General features: G+C 41.6%; 1 protein-coding gene and 1 long non-coding RNA gene across 2 annotated transcripts; one reads left to right on the top strand and one right to left on the bottom strand.

Annotated features, from left to right (window-relative positions):
* Positions 1-4,053: 4,053 nt before the first annotated feature.
* LOC112936937 (uncharacterized) lies at positions 4,054-8,423 on the bottom strand. The gene is made up of 2 exons (XM_066305475.1): positions 7,875-8,423; positions 4,054-7,463 (listed from the first exon to the last, which is right to left on the bottom strand). Exon 2 carries the CDS (start codon positions 7,461-7,463, stop codon positions 4,131-4,133), a length of 3,333 nt encoding a protein of 1,110 aa, XP_066161572.1. The 5' UTR covers positions 7,875-8,423; the 3' UTR covers positions 4,054-4,130.
* Positions 8,424-15,754: 7,331 nt separating this feature from the next.
* LOC107278221 (uncharacterized) lies at positions 15,755-18,295 on the top strand. The gene is made up of 2 exons (XR_010737628.1): positions 15,755-16,129; positions 17,977-18,295. It is a non-coding gene; the product is annotated as an uncharacterized lncRNA (long non-coding RNA).
* Positions 18,296-18,513: the final 218 nt, after the last annotated feature.

The following is an 18,513-nucleotide window of genomic DNA, read 5'->3' as shown; positions in this document are numbered from 1 at the left end:
CCAGAACTTCGATCGTTCCGGCCAATTGGCTGTTGCCGGTTCGATACCCCTCTCAATCAAGCTAGCCTCCATCTCCTCCCACTTCGGCATCGCGACGCTATAGCCTCCTGACCCCAAGTGGTGATGATACTTCTTCTTGTTGGCATTTTCTTTGTTTCTTTCCATCATCGCCTGCCCTTGTTCACCTGTCTTATATGCAACGAACTCGTCCCAGTGATCCCTTAGCTTTGGGAATGTGTCGAAGTTCGGTGTCTGCCCCTTCAGTATATACTTCTGGTACAGATCTCCCTTGAAGCTCTGAAACTGTTCTGCCATTTTCTTCAGAGTCCACCTTTTCACTTTGTCCTCTGTACCCGCAGGAAGGGTGAATGTCTCGAGCATTGTGGTCCACAGCATCTCTTTCTCCGAATCTGGGACAAAGCTCTCATGATCTCCGCGTGCCCTTGTTCTTCGCCAGTACACCCTACTGACAGGCACGTTATCCCGCACAACCCAATCACTGTGACGTACATAGTTCTTGGCGGCTTCGGCCGGGGCACTAGGACGTCCATCTTCTTCCACTTCCGTTATGATGTGCCGACCCTCAAGCTTCTTCGCTGCACCTCGTTGCCCGCGTGCCCTCTTCTGTCCAACGGAGGGTTGACTACCACTAGCCTCCTCCTCCTGGTTCCCCTCCACATCCCTTTCCACGTGCCCCTGCTGGTTCCCCTCCGCATCCCTCTCCACGTTCCCTTCCTCGTTCAAGTACTGGTTTGGATCCTCGTTCCCCTCTTCTTCATTCCAGTACTGGCTGCTTCCCTCCGCGATTGTATCGTACAATATCTGTTCCTCATCGCGGTCAGCCATCTGTTGATACAAGAAACATCTGCTAAGTCACGAGACATTTATGTTTTAACAATCTAAGTCATGTATGCTAAGTGTAAATGTCGTACATTAGAACCCTACACAACCTTACGTGCTAAGTCTAATTACAAATCGTGATATAAGCTAAGTCTAGGTGACGTATATTATACAACCCTAGCTAGTAAATAATTATATACTAAGTCTAATTACAAATAAAGTAATCTTATATTAAAACTCAAATAATATTACATGCTAAGACTAAAATAGTCATGTATGCTAAGTGTTTCGTGCGTATATGCTAAGTCTAATTAAGACTACAATAGTCAATTGTTACTTGTCGCACCACTTCCGTAGTCAATAATTACATACTAAGTCTAATTACAAATAAAGTAATCTTATATTAAAACTCAAATAATATTACATGCTAAGACTAAAATAGTCATGTATGCTAAGTGTTTCGTGCGTATATGCTAAGTCTAATTAAGACTACAATAGTCAATTGCTACTTGTCGCACCACTTCCGTAGTCAATAATTACATACTAAGTCTAATTACAAATAAAGTAATCTTATATTAAAACACAAATAATATTAGAACACTACACAATCTTATATGATAAGTCTAATTACAGGTCTAATAATCTTAATTAATTGCATTACAAATATAACAATCATTTATATTACTACGTCACTTGCCTGCTCCAATTCCTTCTAGGGCTAGCTCTTCCACTCAGGCTTGACGGACGACTCCGACAACACGTCTTTTCTGCAAGATACAAAAAGATGTATTAGGATAAATGCGAAGTAACATATACATACATACATATATATATATATGTATATATATATATATATGTATATATATATATACATGTATACATATATACATATATATATATATATATATACATGTATACATATATATATATATATATACATATATATATATATATATATATATATATATATATATATATATATATATATATATATACATATATATATATATATATATATATATATATACATATATATATATATATATATATATACATATATATATATATATACATATATATATATACATATATATATATATATATTGCATTTCACGTTAACGTTCGTCCTCGTTCGTTCGCTCGTTCTCGTTCACGTTCGTTCGCTTGTTCTCATTCACGTTCGTTCCCTCGTTCTCACTTGTCTTCGTTCGATCGTTCTCGTTATCGCTCTCGTTCGTTCGATCGTTCTCGTTCTCGTTCTCGTTCACGTTCTCGCGGCAACGTACGTTGACGTGTTCGTTCTCGCTCTCGTTCGTTCGATCGTTCTTGTTCTCGTTCTCGTTCACGTTCTCACGGCAACGTACGTTGACGTGTTCGTTCTCGCTCTCGTTCGTTCGATCGTTCTCGTTCTCGTTCACGTTCTCGCGGCAACGTACGTTGACGTGTTCGTTCTCGCTCTCGTTCGTTCGATCGTTCTCGTTCTCGTTCGTTAACGGCGGTGTGGCGGCATCGGGGCGGCGGTTGGCGCGGCGGCGTGGCGACGACGTGGAGACGGCGGCGGCGTGGCGACGCGTGGCGACGGCGGCGGCGTGGCGACGGCGTGGCGACGGCGGCGTGGCGACGGCGGCGGCGTGGCGACGGCGTGGCGACGGCGGCGGCGTGGCGATGGCGTGGCGACGGCGGCGTGGCGACGGCGGCGGCGTGGTGACGGCGTGGCGACGGCGGCGTGGCGACGGCGGCGGCAGCGTGGCGTTGCGGGGCCGTGGCGGCGGCGGCGTGGCGTGGCGGCGGCGGCTTGGCGTGGCGGCGGCGGCGTGGCGTGGCGGCGGCGGCTTGGCGCGGCGTCGGCGTGGCGCGTCGTCGTCGTGGCGTGTCGTCTCGTGGCGGGCGGCGCGACGGAGAGAGATCGAGACGGAGAGATCGAGATAAAGGGAGATCTGGCGGCGGCGGCTCTCACCCTAGAGATGCGGCGGCAGCGGAGGAGGCGGAGGCGGCGGCGAGGACGACGAGCTCGAGACGACGGCGAGATACGGCGGCGTCGACGCGGGGATTTGCCCTAGGAAGTGGCGGCGAAGGAGAGAGGCCGAGAGAGATCGATCGGCCGAAAACGTCTAAGTGTTGGTGAAGAAGACGAGGGCGCACCGGGAATATATATACCCCCGGATCTTTACTCCCGGTTGTTCTCAACAACCGGGACTAAAGATATCTTTAGTCCCGGTTGTTGAGAACAACCGGGAGTAAAGAAAAGATATTTACTCCCGGTTGTTGAGAACAACCGGGACTAAAGAAAAGATCTTTACTCCCGGTTGTTGAGAACAACCGGGACTAAAGATACTTTAGTCCCGGTTGTTCTCAACAACCGGGAGTAAATATCTTTTCCCGCTATTTCAAAATTCTTTTTAAACCCGGTTAGGGTTAAGAACCGGGACTAAAGATTACAGCACTGCATATGATTTTCGCTTACATATGTGTTTATAAAATAGAAGTTAATGCATTAACATTATTTAAAGTACAAAGATTAATGACAATTACTTCGAAAAATTATTTTTGGCTGTAATAAATTAAGTGGATAAATCGTAATAAGCAAATATAATTAATAAAAATTCCAATAATCATATATACTTAGCATATATATGAATGATATTATTATATTGGTAAAAACTCTAATTAAGATATGTATGTACATACTGCATGATTTAAAATTAATAAAAATTGTAATCATCATATGTACTTAGCGTAGGAATTATATTAAATTAAATGCTAAAAACTCTAATTAACATATGTAAATGCCACATGCATGATTTTAACCTTTTAAAAATTCGAATAGTCATATATAAGTAGCATATGAAAGATAGTAAATTAAATTATGAAAAACTCTAATATATGAATGATAGTTTTAAAAATATATTAAATTTAATACTTTTAAAAATTCTCCAGTCAATTATAATTAGCATATGAATGATAGTAAATTAAATGTTAAAAACTCTAATTAACATATGAAATTGCCACTTGCGTGATTTAAAACTTTTAAAAATCCTCTAGTCAATTATAATTAGCATATGAATGCTAGTAAATTAAATGTTAAAAACTCTAATTAACATACATATGAAATTGCCACCTGTGTGATTTAAAACTTTTAAAAATTGTAAGTATCACATATAACTAGCATATACATGATTTAAACTTGTTGAAACCTCTAATAATCGTGCGTAATTAACATATGCCATACATCAATTGATTTATATGGATAATCAATACATCCAAAATAGTTTACATCGTGTACACAATAATTACGGCATTACATCGGCGGTGGCGGTTGACCGCACGTACTTTCTCCTCACTATTGTTCCCTCCTTGTGATCGCTGCGTGAGTAAGGGGTGTCTTCATTTGATAGGAGGATGCTAGGGTCAATCGTCACCGTGAAAGGGGGTTGCCCATCCAACTGATCGTAATCCTCGTCAGTCTTGTCCTCAACTCCGACGATTTTTCTTTTGCCTGGGAGAACCACTTGACGCTTAGGCTCATCAGGCCCTCTGCCCTTCTTTCCTTTGCTAGACATGTCCTTCACGAAAAAGACTTGCGTTACATCATTGGCAAGGACAAAAGGTTCGTCCGAGTATCCAACCTTGTTAAGGTCAACAGTTGTCATCCCACTGTCATCAATCATTACGCCTCCACCAGTCAACCTAACCCATTGGCACCGGAACAGAGGAACCTTGAGAGGACCATAGTCAAGTTCCCATATGTCCTCGATGGCACCGTAATACGTGGCAGTTGTTCCATCGTGTCCCATGGCATCGACACGAACAGCGCTGTTTTGGTTCGTGCTCTTCATGTCTTGGGCTCTCGTGTAGAATGTGTACCCATTGATCTCATATCCCTGGAATGTCGCGATCGACCCAGACGGTCCCCTCGCCAGGAAGGCAAGTTGTTGGTTGATCGACTCGTTACCCATGAGATGTTGTCGTAGCCACGCGGGGAAAGTATCAATGTGATGCCGTGTAATCCATGCATCGGACTTACCGATGTTCCTGGCGCGAACTAGAGCCAAGTGCTCCTCGATGTAAGGAGCTACCAATGAAGAGTGTTGCAGAACAGTGAAATGGGCTTTACGGAATAAATTGTTGTCTACCGTCATAATTGCTTTCCTTCCGAGAGTTCCCTTTCCCCGTAGTCTCCCTTCATGGCGTGATTCAGGTACCCCGATTGGGCGAAGGTCTTCGATAAATTCTACGCAAAATTCGATGACCTCCTCTGTTCCATAACCCTTGGCGATGCTTGCCTCTGGACGAGCACGGTTACGAACATACTTCTTCAGAACGCCCATGTACCTCTCGAAAGGAAACATGTTGTGTAGGTACATAGGCCCGAGAATACGGATCTCTTTCACAAGGTGACAAAGCAGATGCGTCATTATATTGAAAAATGAAGGTGGAAATATCAACTCAAAACTGACGAGACATTGCACCACTTCATTCTGAAGGGCATCTAATCTATCCGGATCGATGACCTTCTGCGAAATTGCGTTCATGAATGCACATAGCTTTGTTATTGTTGCCCGGACATTGTCTGGAAGGATACCCCTTATTACAACTGGTAGCAGTTGTGTCATCAACACGTGACAGTCATGAGACTTTAGGTTTGTGAACTTCTTCTCCTTCGTGCTTATTATTCGCTTGATATTCGTGGAGTATCCAGACGGTACCTTTATGCTCTCCAAGCATTCAAACATACTTTCCTTCTCTGCCTTGCTAAGAGTGTAGCTGGCTGGACTCAAGTAATGGCTTCCTTTCTCCTTTGGTTCCGGGTGAAGGTCGCCGCGTTGTTCCATATGCTTCAGATCATTATGTGCTTCCAGTGTATCTTTCGACTTTCCGTATACACCTAGGAAGCCAAGAAGGTTTACGCAAAGGTTCTTAGTGAGGTGCATCACGTCGATTGCGTGGCGTACGTCCAAGAATTCCCAATATGGTAACTCCCAAAATATAGAGTTCTTTTTCCACATCGCCGCGTGACCATCTTCGCTCTCTATATGCTGGCTTCCAGGCCCCTTTCCGAACACTACTTTAAGATCTTTAACCATAGCAAACACTGTTTTCCCGCTGCGATGTTTAGGCTTCGTACGGTGGTCGGCCTTATGTTCGAAGTGCTTGCCTTTCTTCCGTACCGGGTGGTTTGCTGCAAGGAATCGACGATGACCCATGTATACAACCTTCTTACAGTGCTTAAGATACGTACTTTCTGTTTCATCCATACAGTGAGTGCAAGCCTTGTACCCCTTGTTGGACTGTCCGGATAGGTTGCTAAGTGCAGGCCAATCGTTGATGGTTACGAACAGCAGCGCTCGTAGGTTAAACTCCTCCTGTTTGTCCTCGTCCCACACGGGGACACCTTCCTTCTTCCACAACTGTTTAAGATCTTCGACCAGTGGTCTTAGGTACACGTCGATGTCGTTACCAGGTTGCTTGGGGCCTTGAATAATAATCGGCATCATTATGTACTTCCTCTTCATGCATAGCCAGGGGGGAAGGTTGTAGATACACATCGTAACGGGCCAAGTGCTATGGCCGCTGCTCATCTCTCCAAAAGGATTCATGCCATCCGTACTCAAACCAAACCGTATGTTTCGTGCGTCCTTTCCAAATTCTTTAAATTTTCTGTCGATGTTTCGCCACTGCGAACCATCGGCGGGGTGTCTCAGCATCCCGTCATGTTGACGCTCTTCAGCGTGCCATCGCAACATTCTAGCATTCCCCTTGTTCCTGAACAAACACCTTAGCCGTGGTATTATAGGGAAATACCACATCACCTTAGCAGGAATTCTCTTCTTTGTTAGCTGCCCGTCAACTTCTCCTGGATCGTCCCGTCTAATCTTGTATCGTAGTGCTTTGCAAACAGGGCATGCTTCTAGGTTCTCATACTCCTCACCACGATATAGGATACAATCGTTCGGACATGCGTGAATCTTATGAACTTCCAGTCCTAACGGGCAGACTATCTTCTTAGCCTCGTACGTTGTCTCGGGCAATTTGTTTCCCCCCGGAAGAATGTTCTTGACGAGTTTCAATAAATCGCCAAATGCCTTGTCACTAACCCCATTTTTTGCCTTCCATTGCAACAACTCTAGAGTGGTATCCAACTTTTTGTGCCCCTGCTCGCAACCTGGGTACAACGAAGTTCTGTGGTCCTCCAACATCTTGTCCAATTTATGGGCCTCCTTTTCACTTTCGCAGTCCTCCCTGGCGTCCTGCAACATCTGACCAAGATCATCCGCAACGTCGTTACCATCAGCAGCTATTTCCTCCTCGCCCGTTTGATTTCCTTCAAATCCAACAAACTGAGCAAAGTCCGGAATATTGTCGTCTTCCACTTCATCTTCTTCCATTTCAACACCTTGCTCTCCGTGGGATGTCCAACAATTATAGCTTGGCATGAACCCCGACTCAAACAAGTGGAAATGAATAGTCCTGGATGCAGAATACTCCTTCTGATTCTTACACTTATTGCATGGACAACAAATAAAACCCCTTTTCCTGTTAGCTTCGGCCACTCTCAAAAAATAGTGCACGCCGTCAATAAACTCTTTGGACCGCCGGTCAGCGTACATCCATTGCCGATCCATCTACATGAGTCAAAAAAACCGTACACAAATAATTATTCTTACAATAATGACAGTCATACAATAATTATAAGATATCTTTATTCATACAAAAATCATAAAATATTACACCAAATAATTCTTAAAAACTATTTGTAAAGTTTTAAACTAATTTTAATGTGTTTTACTTCTTTTAATTTTCATTTTAGTTTGTTTTCTATTATTTAAGATTAACTTTCACTAGAGTTTTCCTTCTCAACTATTTTATAAAAACTTGTTTAGCAAATGAACTAAATTTCTATATATTCTTTCTTCCCCACACACATTTTCTCTCTCATCAACTTACAACTAAATTTTGGAGACAAAAAAAGTGTGCAAAACATAGGTGCAAATGTAGTATGACAAAAAAAAACATTGGAGGATGAAGTTGCAAACCTTTTAGGCACCTCCGATTTGTATGTAATCACCAAAATAAATTCAATAGAAATTTTGGCATGACCTCCCCTCTTTTTTGAAGAAATTTTGAAGCTTGCTCGGGCAGCTGGAGGAGGAAGAAGACATATATATATAGGGGTGGGACTTTAGTCCCGGTTGGTAGCACCAACCGGGGCTAAAGATCACCGGGATCTTTAGTCCCGGTTGGTATTACCAACCGGGACTAAAGTTACGATCTTTAGTCCCGGTTGGTGTTACCAACCGGGACTAAAGATCCCGTGGGGGCCTGACAGGCCCTGACAGCATTCGAACCGAGACTAAAGATGATCTTTAGTCCCGGTTGGTAACACAAACCGGGACTAAAGATCAAATATGCCCGTTACCCTTTTGAACCGGGACTAAAGATCATCTTTAGCCCCGGTTTTTATTGCATCCGGGACTATTGTGGAAATCGGCCGACCGACGAAAGATGGTTTCTCCACCAGTGATTGTATAAGAATTAGAAATATAAATATATCGATCATCACCGATAACTGAACTGACTTACCCTGCTTACTTGCCTTGCTGCTCTTGCCCTGCCCAATGAAGCAAACTCTCTATTTATAGAGCGCTCGATCGACGCCTCAATCAATACACGTTACGTACGTTAGCGGGGTATTGCCATATCATGCGCTGTTTTTCGTCAATATGTATACAGTAATATATTTGCATCTTTCTGTACCGGTCTAGGTCGTCTATATATGGTGTATATCTCCTTGTTCACACATGATATAACACTAGTAGAAATAAATAGGGACTGCATCACTTTCTAAGAACCCACAAAATATAAATATCTCCAACTCCAGCAATATAGAGACTTGCTATTTATTTCTCCTGTATTTCTACTTATACTATGTCTACGTATAGTTTAACACCTTAAGAATTCAAATATGAATATTTCTAATGTTAGATTTCAACCATATTCAAATTCAAACGTCATAATAGTTAAAGTTCGAATCCTTAAAGGCTCAAACATGGGAAAATGGGAATGAGAAATCCTGCGTACTACCAAGTATCCAAGAACTATAGTCAATAGATAAAGTTAACTCTCTATACACTTTTCCAATACAATCTATCTGAGAAATTTTTTTTTAAAAAAAAAGCTCCTTCAAATTAATCCTGGAAAATACCCTGAAGTTATAAATCACAATTTGAGACAAAATTAAGAACAAGACTGAAGAATCATTCCAATTAATTCCCCCTCTACCTCATAAACTTCAGCGCATGCAGTGTCAATTTTAGAAGGTCAAAAGCCAATACATGGCCCCGTTTAGATAACACCCAACCATCTTCAAATAATGAAGCGTACGTATGTCTTGCTGCAGGAATTGAACAAATTAACATCGATGATTCGAAAGCTCTGAACGGAGCTAAAACAACATCTCTCATCAAGTTTAAATGTTCTGATAGGACTTAACTGAGCAGTCCAGTTTCTCGAACCACTTCCTCCTCCTAAAATGTTACGGAGTAGCATATTTTAGGTGGACACACGTATTAAGAACGTAGATGAAAATAATTGGTTGAAGATTGTGATTGGTTAAGATGAGAAAGTCGATAAAGAAAATTAAATGAAAAATAATTGTGATTGATTGGGAGAAGATGATAGGCAAAGAAATACCTTTATTTTGGGACAGACATTCACTTACAAAACACCTTATATGTACCGGATCATAGGTACCGGTTTATTCAAAACCGACACCTATTACCATTTCCCACCTCTTTAGGATGAAAATTTTAGATAAAAACTGGCACCTATAGGTGCTAGTTTGTTAAAAAAAACTAGACCTATGCTTATATTATAGGATTTGGTTATAGCTAGATAAAAACCAACACTTATAGTAGTACTACTTTTTTTTAAAAAAAAATCAGCACCTATAATAAACTACAGGTGCAGCCGAACCGGCGCTCCACCACGAGCCGCCCCTCTTCTCCAAACCCTATCCACTCCCCTTGCCCACCCCCATCGCCCCATCTCTCTCTCTCTCTCTCACTCACTTTGGGCCTTGAATAATAATCGGCATCATGATGTACTTTTGCTTCATGCACAACCAAGGGGGAAGGTTGTAAACACATAGGGTCACAGGCCAAGCAGTGGCGGATCCAGAAAATCGATTCATTGGTGTAATAACGTGTCTATTGGTGTCATAGTATGCTAATTATGCTTAGATCATAGCGTTATAATATATGGATGAACAGTTTTGCTATAGGTTTTGCTGAAAGTCGCCGGTGTAGCCTGACACTGGCCCTTATACTGTAGATCTGCCGCTGAGGCTAAGTGCTACGACCGCTACTCATCTCTCCAAATGGATTCATGCGATTCGTACTAAAACCAAACCTTATATTCCTTGCATCATTACCGAAGTCCTCAAATATTTTGTCGATCTTTCGCCACTATGACCCGTCGACAGGGTGTCTCAACATCCCGTCTTGTTTACGTTCTTCTACGTGCCAGCGCATCATTCAAGCATGCGCTTTAGTCTTGTACAAATGTCTCAGACGTGGTATTATAGGGAAATACCACATCACCTTAGCAGGAACTCTCTTCTTTGAAGGTTGTCGGTTAACTTCATCGGGGTCATCTCGTCTAATCTTGTATCGTGATGCATTACAAACCGGGCATGCTTCGAGGTTCTCGAACTACTCACCGCGATAGAGGATATAATCGTTCGGACATGCATGTATCTTCTAGATTTCTAGTCCTAGAGGGCAGACTACCTTTTAAGCTTCATACGTTGTTTCCGACAATTCGTTTCCCTCCAGAAGAATATTCTTTACGAGTTTCAATAACTTGCCAAATGCCTTGTCAGTAACGCCATTATTTTGCCTTCCATTGCAGCAATTCCAGCGTGGTACCCAACCTTTTGTGCCCCCTGTTCGTAACCTGTGTACAATAACGTTTTGTGGTCCACTAACATACGCTCCAATTTTTGGACCTCCTTTTCACTTTCGCAGTCTTTCTTTACGTCGCACAATATCTGACCTAGATCATCCGCACCGTTGTTTTCTTCAACAGCTCCACCCCCATCGCCTGTTGTATCTGCAAATCCACCGTATTGAGCCCAGTCTGGAACGTTGTCATTTTCTTCATCATCTTCTTCCATTGCAATCCCAAAGTCTCTATGCAAGGTCCAACAATTATAGCTAGGTATGAATTCTGATTGCAATAAGTGGGTATGAAGAGTCCTTGATGCAAAATACTCTTTCTAGTTTTGTACTTTTTGCATGGACAATATATAAAACCTTAGGCCTGTGGGCATTGGCCACATAAAAAATAATGTACACCATCAACAAACTCCTTCGATCGTCTATCCGCGGTATGCCGGTATACATCCATTGCCAATTCATCTACATCAAATAAACAAATGTTAAGGAAATCCACGAAAGTGAAAATAATTAAATAATCATATAATATTTAAAACATCATAATTAAACTCACAACTGAAGTCACAAATCTCTCTGACTATTTCTTTAAGAAAATTGTAAATATGCTTTTCCATGTATTATCCTTTTAAAAAAACATTTTACAAGTTTTTAAAAAAATGAAAACATATTTTTAATGATTTTTTCTTATTTCTAACTATTTTAATGTGTTAAAAATGGACTTAGTTTTCTATTTTTTTTCTTCATTTTCTACAATTTTCCTTTGTTTTATTTTTTTAAAACATTTTTATCAAATGTGTCTTATTTTCTCCAAATATTTTTCTCTCCCTCTTTTTCCATATACTTTTTTGAGAGATAATGACATATAAAAACATAGCTAGAAATGTAATATGCTAATCATACATCAATACAGAATAAAATTGCTAACCTTTCATATCCCTTCGATTTGTGTAATATCACCAAATTATTTTCACGAAAAATTTTGGCAACACCTCCTTTCCTTCTCCAACCTCTTGGCAGCAATGACACGGGCCGAAGGAGGAAGAAGGCATATAATTTTTAGTACTGGTTGGTGTTACCAACCGATAATAAAGATCATATAGTATCAGTTGGTAACAAAAGAGCCCAGGGTGCTTAACATGGTAGTACTGACAAAGTTCAACCGGGACTAAAAACAATCTTTAGTATCGGTTGGTGTTACTAACCAGTACTAAAGATTGTATTGTGTCGTGAGGGTTATTAAATAGTACTAAAGACGGCATCTTTAGTCTCGATTGGTAATAGAATCGAGAGATTTGTATTTTTGGGAACCACAATAAAAGATCAGTTCTCCGGTAGGGAATGCGGGACACAGGCACTATGCAAACGCCACCACGTGGCAAAGCATATGACATGATATATAGAAACATTAATTACCCTCTATTGATACATGTACTCTCTCCATTTCATATTATAAGATTTTCTAGCATTGCCCACATTCATATATATGTCAATGCTAGAACACTACTACATGAAAGATTTTCTTGGACACTAGACCCTTTTGTTTCCAGGCGGACCATAAGTGCAACCGCACATGAAAATGAGGGAAGGGCGTCGGGCCATCGCCCACACAGGAAAATCATTTTTCGTGTGCGGATCACTTAACAGACCCGCACAGGAAGATAAGCCTATTTTCGCGTGCGGTTGTTAAGTCAACCACACAGGAAAATAGCCCACCCCAAGTGCTGCCCATCATCCCATCTTCCTCTTATCCTCCTCTCCATCCTCCCATCACGCGCGCGCCTCACTCATTTATGGTCCTCCCCATCCTACCTATCCTCACTGTCCCTCTCCTCCTCCCCATCCTCCCATCTCCCTCTCCCTGTCCCTCTCCTCCCCGGCAACGGCGGTGCCCTCGGTTAGGGCGGCGAAGGTGGTGGCATCGGCGGGCGTGGAGGCGGCGGCATCGGCTACGGTGTTGGCGGCGGAGCGGATCTGTCTCCGGCCGCCGCGTAAAGGCCAGATCCGTTGCCAGCCGCCGCGGGAAGGCAAGATCCGTGGCCCGCCGCCGCTGGGAGGCCGGATCCGTGGCCTGCCACCACGGGGATGTCGGATCCGTCGCCTGCCACCACGAGGAGGCTGGATCCGTTGCCGGCGACCGCGGGGACGACGGCGGCAGGCCTCAGGCAAGGTGGCGATGACGATGACAGGCCTCGGGCAAGGCAACGATGATGGTGGTGGCCGTGGTATTGACGGCGGCTAGGTTAGGGCTTGCGGGTGGATTTTGATTTTTTTTGTTTCAGTTTTTTATTTTTCCCATGCGGGCGGCCAAAGCGCCCACACGCGAAAATCGATTTCCGTGTGCGGGGGCGTCACCCGCACAAAAACCAGGATTTTTGCAAACGTTGCCTTCCAGACGGGTGGAAGCTCCACATGTGAAAATCAATTCCACCCGCACGGAAAAATCTTTCATGTAGTAGTGGAAAGTCTTATAATATGAAACGGAGGAAGTACCTATCATGTGTTTACATGATTCACGTCCATTAATTACCCTCTATTGATATATGTACCTGTCATGCGTTACATGATTCACGTGTGTATGAACACGGGAGACCAAATTAAGTTGGCAGTTTGTCCTTTTTACATCATCTGCTGCTCCCAGTTAAATGCAAAATAGTTCGTTTGAAAACCGCTTGAGATTGAAATATCTGTAATGGCATACATTTATATCTTTTAGATAATGACATACATCCTCTCTTACTATAAAGTTACAATTAATCCACTAAATCCTAAAGCTTACCATATAAAAATGTCACATTATTATCCACTAACAATATGCCAAATCACCATCCACTAATAATTACTCTCTCGGTTCCATGATATAAGGCACAACTATTTTTTTTGGATGTTCCATAATATAAGGCATATATGCATGTATAAAATTAATCAGGACCTCTTCTCCATTAAATTATTACTTTTTAAATCCTCCACCCTCAAGATCTCTAATTCTATTGGATGCATGCATTATATTTATTAGGGTGATTCAAACTAGGATATGATAATAATTATTTTTTGGTCTTTGCGTTAAAGGTGGTCGTGCCTTATATTTTGGAACGGAGGGTGTATTATATTTAAACATCATACAAGCATGCTATATTATCTATAGTTTTATATTTTATTAAATTTTAGAGCTTTTAAAATGCAAACATGCTAAATCGTTATTCCACATAATTCACATAATATTTTAATATATATATTTATTATTTTTTATAATATCATATATACCTGTATAGTTCATTCTCACTTAGTTAATGTTGTTTCTCTCTTCTCTTATTAAGCAATATTACATTAATTGTTTTTAGTCCTTAGATGATTAATTAATCTATGATCCAAATTATATATCTTCTTTTTTCTCTCATTAAGCCATATCACCTCAATTGTTTATAGCTGTTAGATGATTAATCTATATGGTCCAAACTATCTCCTTCGTTTTGTTCTCATAAAGCCACATCACTTTACTTTTATATTTATATTTGAATCATTATTCTATATACTATTTAAATTTAAATTATCATAAACCACATCAACTTACATAAGCTTATATTATCTTGCTATCTTATATATTATTTTTACTTATTGTTATTATACTAAAATTTTATAACAACACGCGGAGTTTCACCTAATTTATATAGATTCGGAATATGTGTTCACATAGATAAACGGCATGCATGCCATTGATCATCTTTTATTAATATTTATGCGGGTGACACTGGGTAGAAAGCAGTGCCCAACATAATTATTCAGAGATTTATATACCATCAAGGTATTCTATCTTACCTAGGATATTTTAACCACTACTTCATATACCACACACTACTACAAAACATCACAACAGTGCCGCCAATCACTGCAGGTTAGTTAAAAACCGACGCTCTCTATAAATCAATGACTGTTAATTAGACTGTAAAAAAAACACAGGGATCAAATGAGAGAGACATAGACTTAAAGGAAAATTTTCAAGAGATAAAATGCACGAGAACACATGCATGTTTCCTAGTTTTTAAGAAAATTGACGCAAAGTTACTTTTGCGAAAGCTGAATGCTTCAAAAAAAACCAAACGGCCAGGTTAATATAGTTAATTTAGGAAAAATGATGCCATATTAATGACTTAAAATGACCAGTAAACCTTTTATTGTAACAGCAGTTGCTTCCTAACAAACCAATCATACAGCACAGCCACGCCAGTAGACCCAGCCAACATTGAAGAGCTTGCCGATGATCCTCCCAAGAACACCAGTGGTGGCAGTGGGACCAGCGTGTTATCCCGACGAGCTACCTTGACAGTGACCTATGGCTGTGTTTAGTTGAGGGGGAAGTTTGGATTTTGGTTAAAATTGAAGATGATGTGACTGAAAAGTTGTATGTGTATGATGGGTTGATGTGACGGAAAAGGACTGAAGTTTAAAGTTTAGATCCAAATTTTGAATCTAAACACAGCCTATATATCATTGGAAGGCGTTGGTCAGCACAACATAGGTCACCTCAGCTGGGCCATACCATGTGATGACCGTCTCGACTATGGCACTGTTGTAGTCGGTGAAGTCACAGGTGCAGGTATTGCAGAATATCTCCCCAACGTTATCTTCCTCATCGTCATCTTCTTCTTCTTGGCTACCGTCATGGAGATTGATCAGGTCAATGCCGACATACACCGAGATGGCAAAAGATGGGCCAGTTAGCACGAGGTTCCCCTGTTTTGAGAGAAAACATAACCCAATTAAAAGTGGTTTAAGCATTCTTCGAAAGCATAAAATTTACATAATTTTCACAAAAATTATATTGAATCCCATGAAAATATTTTCGAGAGTTAATTTCAGTTTGGACCCTTCTTATCGAGGTTTAACATTGGACCTTATTTACTCCATAATTTCACCTTGGACACCTTTATTTTACCCTTAGTTTTTCCTCTGTACTCCCTTTTATTCATACTCAAGATTTGTCTCAGTGTGCTACAATTATCTGCACCTTGGTCATACTTCACACTCATCTTGTCTCGTTACGTCCGGAAAAATACAACCATTTTTTTAAACGCTTATTGTATTAATCCCTGTCCCATGAACACGCCAAATTCCTCGCTGTTCTACTGCTGCCTTTCTTTGTTTCCTCTGTTTCTTCTCATCTTCTTACTCTCCAAGTCTTCCAAATCGCCGTCGTTGCGGCAGAGCTCCTCGGTGCACTAGCTCTAATTTTGATTGCCTCCGGTTAGTTTTATGGTGATGATTCACTCGGCTTCTTCTTTATGGACTGCTCGTTGCTGCTGATTGATCTACAGTGCTGCTTGATCACCATCGATACTGTAAGTATCATGTATTCAACATGTTCTTCTACTAATCTCCAGGCATGAGTTGCATCGATCTAGTTAATTAGTGATTATTGCATTTTCTATAATTTAGTATATGTGCAAAAGCTATGCAGGGTACTGTTCATGTAGATTATATATAATATCATTGCAGGAGCCTAATTATCGACTCACTTCCAATTATGTCCGATGTTCTATGCATTGCATGCAACGCAATTGTTTACCAACTAGTGGGAAGCTCTGCAGTATTTTCATTCATGGATTCTTCTATTGACTACTTTTGTTATTGCAGCAGTAGATTACGTTCTTAATTTTGTTAAGGTCATTCGCGATGATATTAATTCATGAGCTCCGTTTGATGCGTGTATGGCATGTTTGATTCGATCATTTCAATAAGCTGCTTAAAAATTGATTTTTTTTAGACACACCCCCTTTATTTTTTTTCAAACGGGCCGAAAAAAGACCCATACGTACAAAGATTTTCGAGGTGGCCAGCAAATACCTGTATGTGAAAATTAATTTTCGTGTGCGAACCTTGTGATATGTTCGCATGCACAAATAGGTAAATTGCTTTATTTGTGTAGACAGGCCTGTTAAGAGGCGTGCCTAGTAAAAAATCAACCGCTCAATCCTCTCCCCCTCTTCTTTTCTCTCCTCTCTTTAAAAAAAAAAATCTAATTCCCCACTTCTCTCCTCTCATCTCCTCCTTTTTCACCAGCCCCCTCCTCCACCGGCTGGCCACGGGAGCAGCAACAACGGTCGTGATGAAGGCAGCGACAAGAGCGGCCACGACGCCCGGAGGGACAACGATGTGAGCCGCGGAACAGGCTTGAGCTGGCATAAATGGACCCACGATGGCCGGATCCAACGGCGGTGGCCTTGCCACAGTTGGATCCAGCGGAGATGGCCTAGGATGACAACCTCAACAATGACGATGACCCCGACTGTTTGCGCGTAATGGTAGCGGGAGCAGCCACCGAGCGCCTTGGCAGCTCCTCCTCCACTACCACTGGCAGGCTTGCAAAGGCCGGATCCGGCGCTGGCGGGCTCGCGACAGCCGGATCCTGAGAAGGTGGCCCCGGGTCGATGATTCCGATTGCTAGCAGCGGTGGTGGCTAGGGTTTCTTGACCGGAGGGCATGGATCGATGGCGGCATCCCCTAGATCTAGTGAGAGGGGAAGGAAGCAGTGGAGAGGGCTTCGGATCCAACGGTGGGGTCGTCGTGTTCACCCCGATGAACCCTGTTTGACAGTGACCCATCCTTCGACGACGTTGGTCAGCACTGCGTAGGTCACCTAAGCGGGGCCATATAGCCTCGATTATGGCCATGTTGTAGTCAGTGAAGAGACCGTTGCATGTATTGCAGATTATCTCCACCTCGTTCTCATCATTATCTTCATTTTGTTCGCTACCGTCATGGAGACAATGGGTACAGATAACAGGGGCATATGCCAAGGTGGCAAACAATGGACTGGTTAGCATGATGCTGCCCTGTTTTGAGAGAGAAAAAATAATCCAATTGAACCTAGAATATGCATTATTTGAAAGCATCAATTTTACAAGATTTTTAAAAAATATATCAAATCCCACAAAAATAATTTTAAGAGTGAAAATTCAGTCTGGACTCCTTACTGAAGTTCCATGTTACACCCCCTTTAGCCCATACTAGAAAATTGGCTGCCGGTTGGCTCGCCTTGTAGCTAGCCCGTCCATATGGCTTTAAAAAAATCATTTAATCAATATAGCCTCTTATATTGCTACATCGATTTCTATTTTGTTGTAACCTATAGCAGGTAGTATTTTTCCTTGTCATATGCTAATCACCATCTATTACATATATGCAGGTAATTTTCAGGGCAACGCACTGGCTCCGGTTTTAGGCAAGCTACAAAGATGTGAGTATGATGGGGAGTTCCTAAAGGTTGCATGCCGCAGGTTGGAGTCAATGCTTATGTAACTATTTGCTAATTATGGGTGAAGGTTAACAAATAGACTTCAATAAATGTGTTCTTCTTAAATGTGTTCTTCTTATTTTGGCTAGGTTACCTTTGTTTACTCGTTTCTGGGGTGCTACTTTGTAATAATTGGATGTAACTCTTTTTAAGCAAATGCTGGGATGATATATTCTATTATCTTAAAAAAATGCATATTGGCTCTGCGCTAGCTTGTTGCAACCCGCAGGGAATGGGGTTAGACCGGCTGTGCTGTGCTCGGGTGGAGCATGCTAAGGTATAGCTTTGTAAAAAAAGAAAAAAAAAAGTACGAATTACCCAATTACAGTACTAGACTATTTTAACCCTAAATTTTTTAAACTGGATAAATTACCTCCTATAACTCAGCTCGAAGCGGTTTTAATCTTAGTCTCGAAGCGGTTTTAATCC

This window comes from Oryza sativa, chromosome 11 (genome assembly GCF_034140825.1).
Source record: "Oryza sativa Japonica Group chromosome 11, ASM3414082v1".
In the NCBI taxonomy this organism is placed as follows: Eukaryota; Viridiplantae; Streptophyta; class Magnoliopsida; order Poales; family Poaceae; genus Oryza; species Oryza sativa.
The sequence above is the reverse complement of the archived record's forward strand: the minus strand, read 5'-3'. Positions and strand labels throughout refer to the sequence as shown.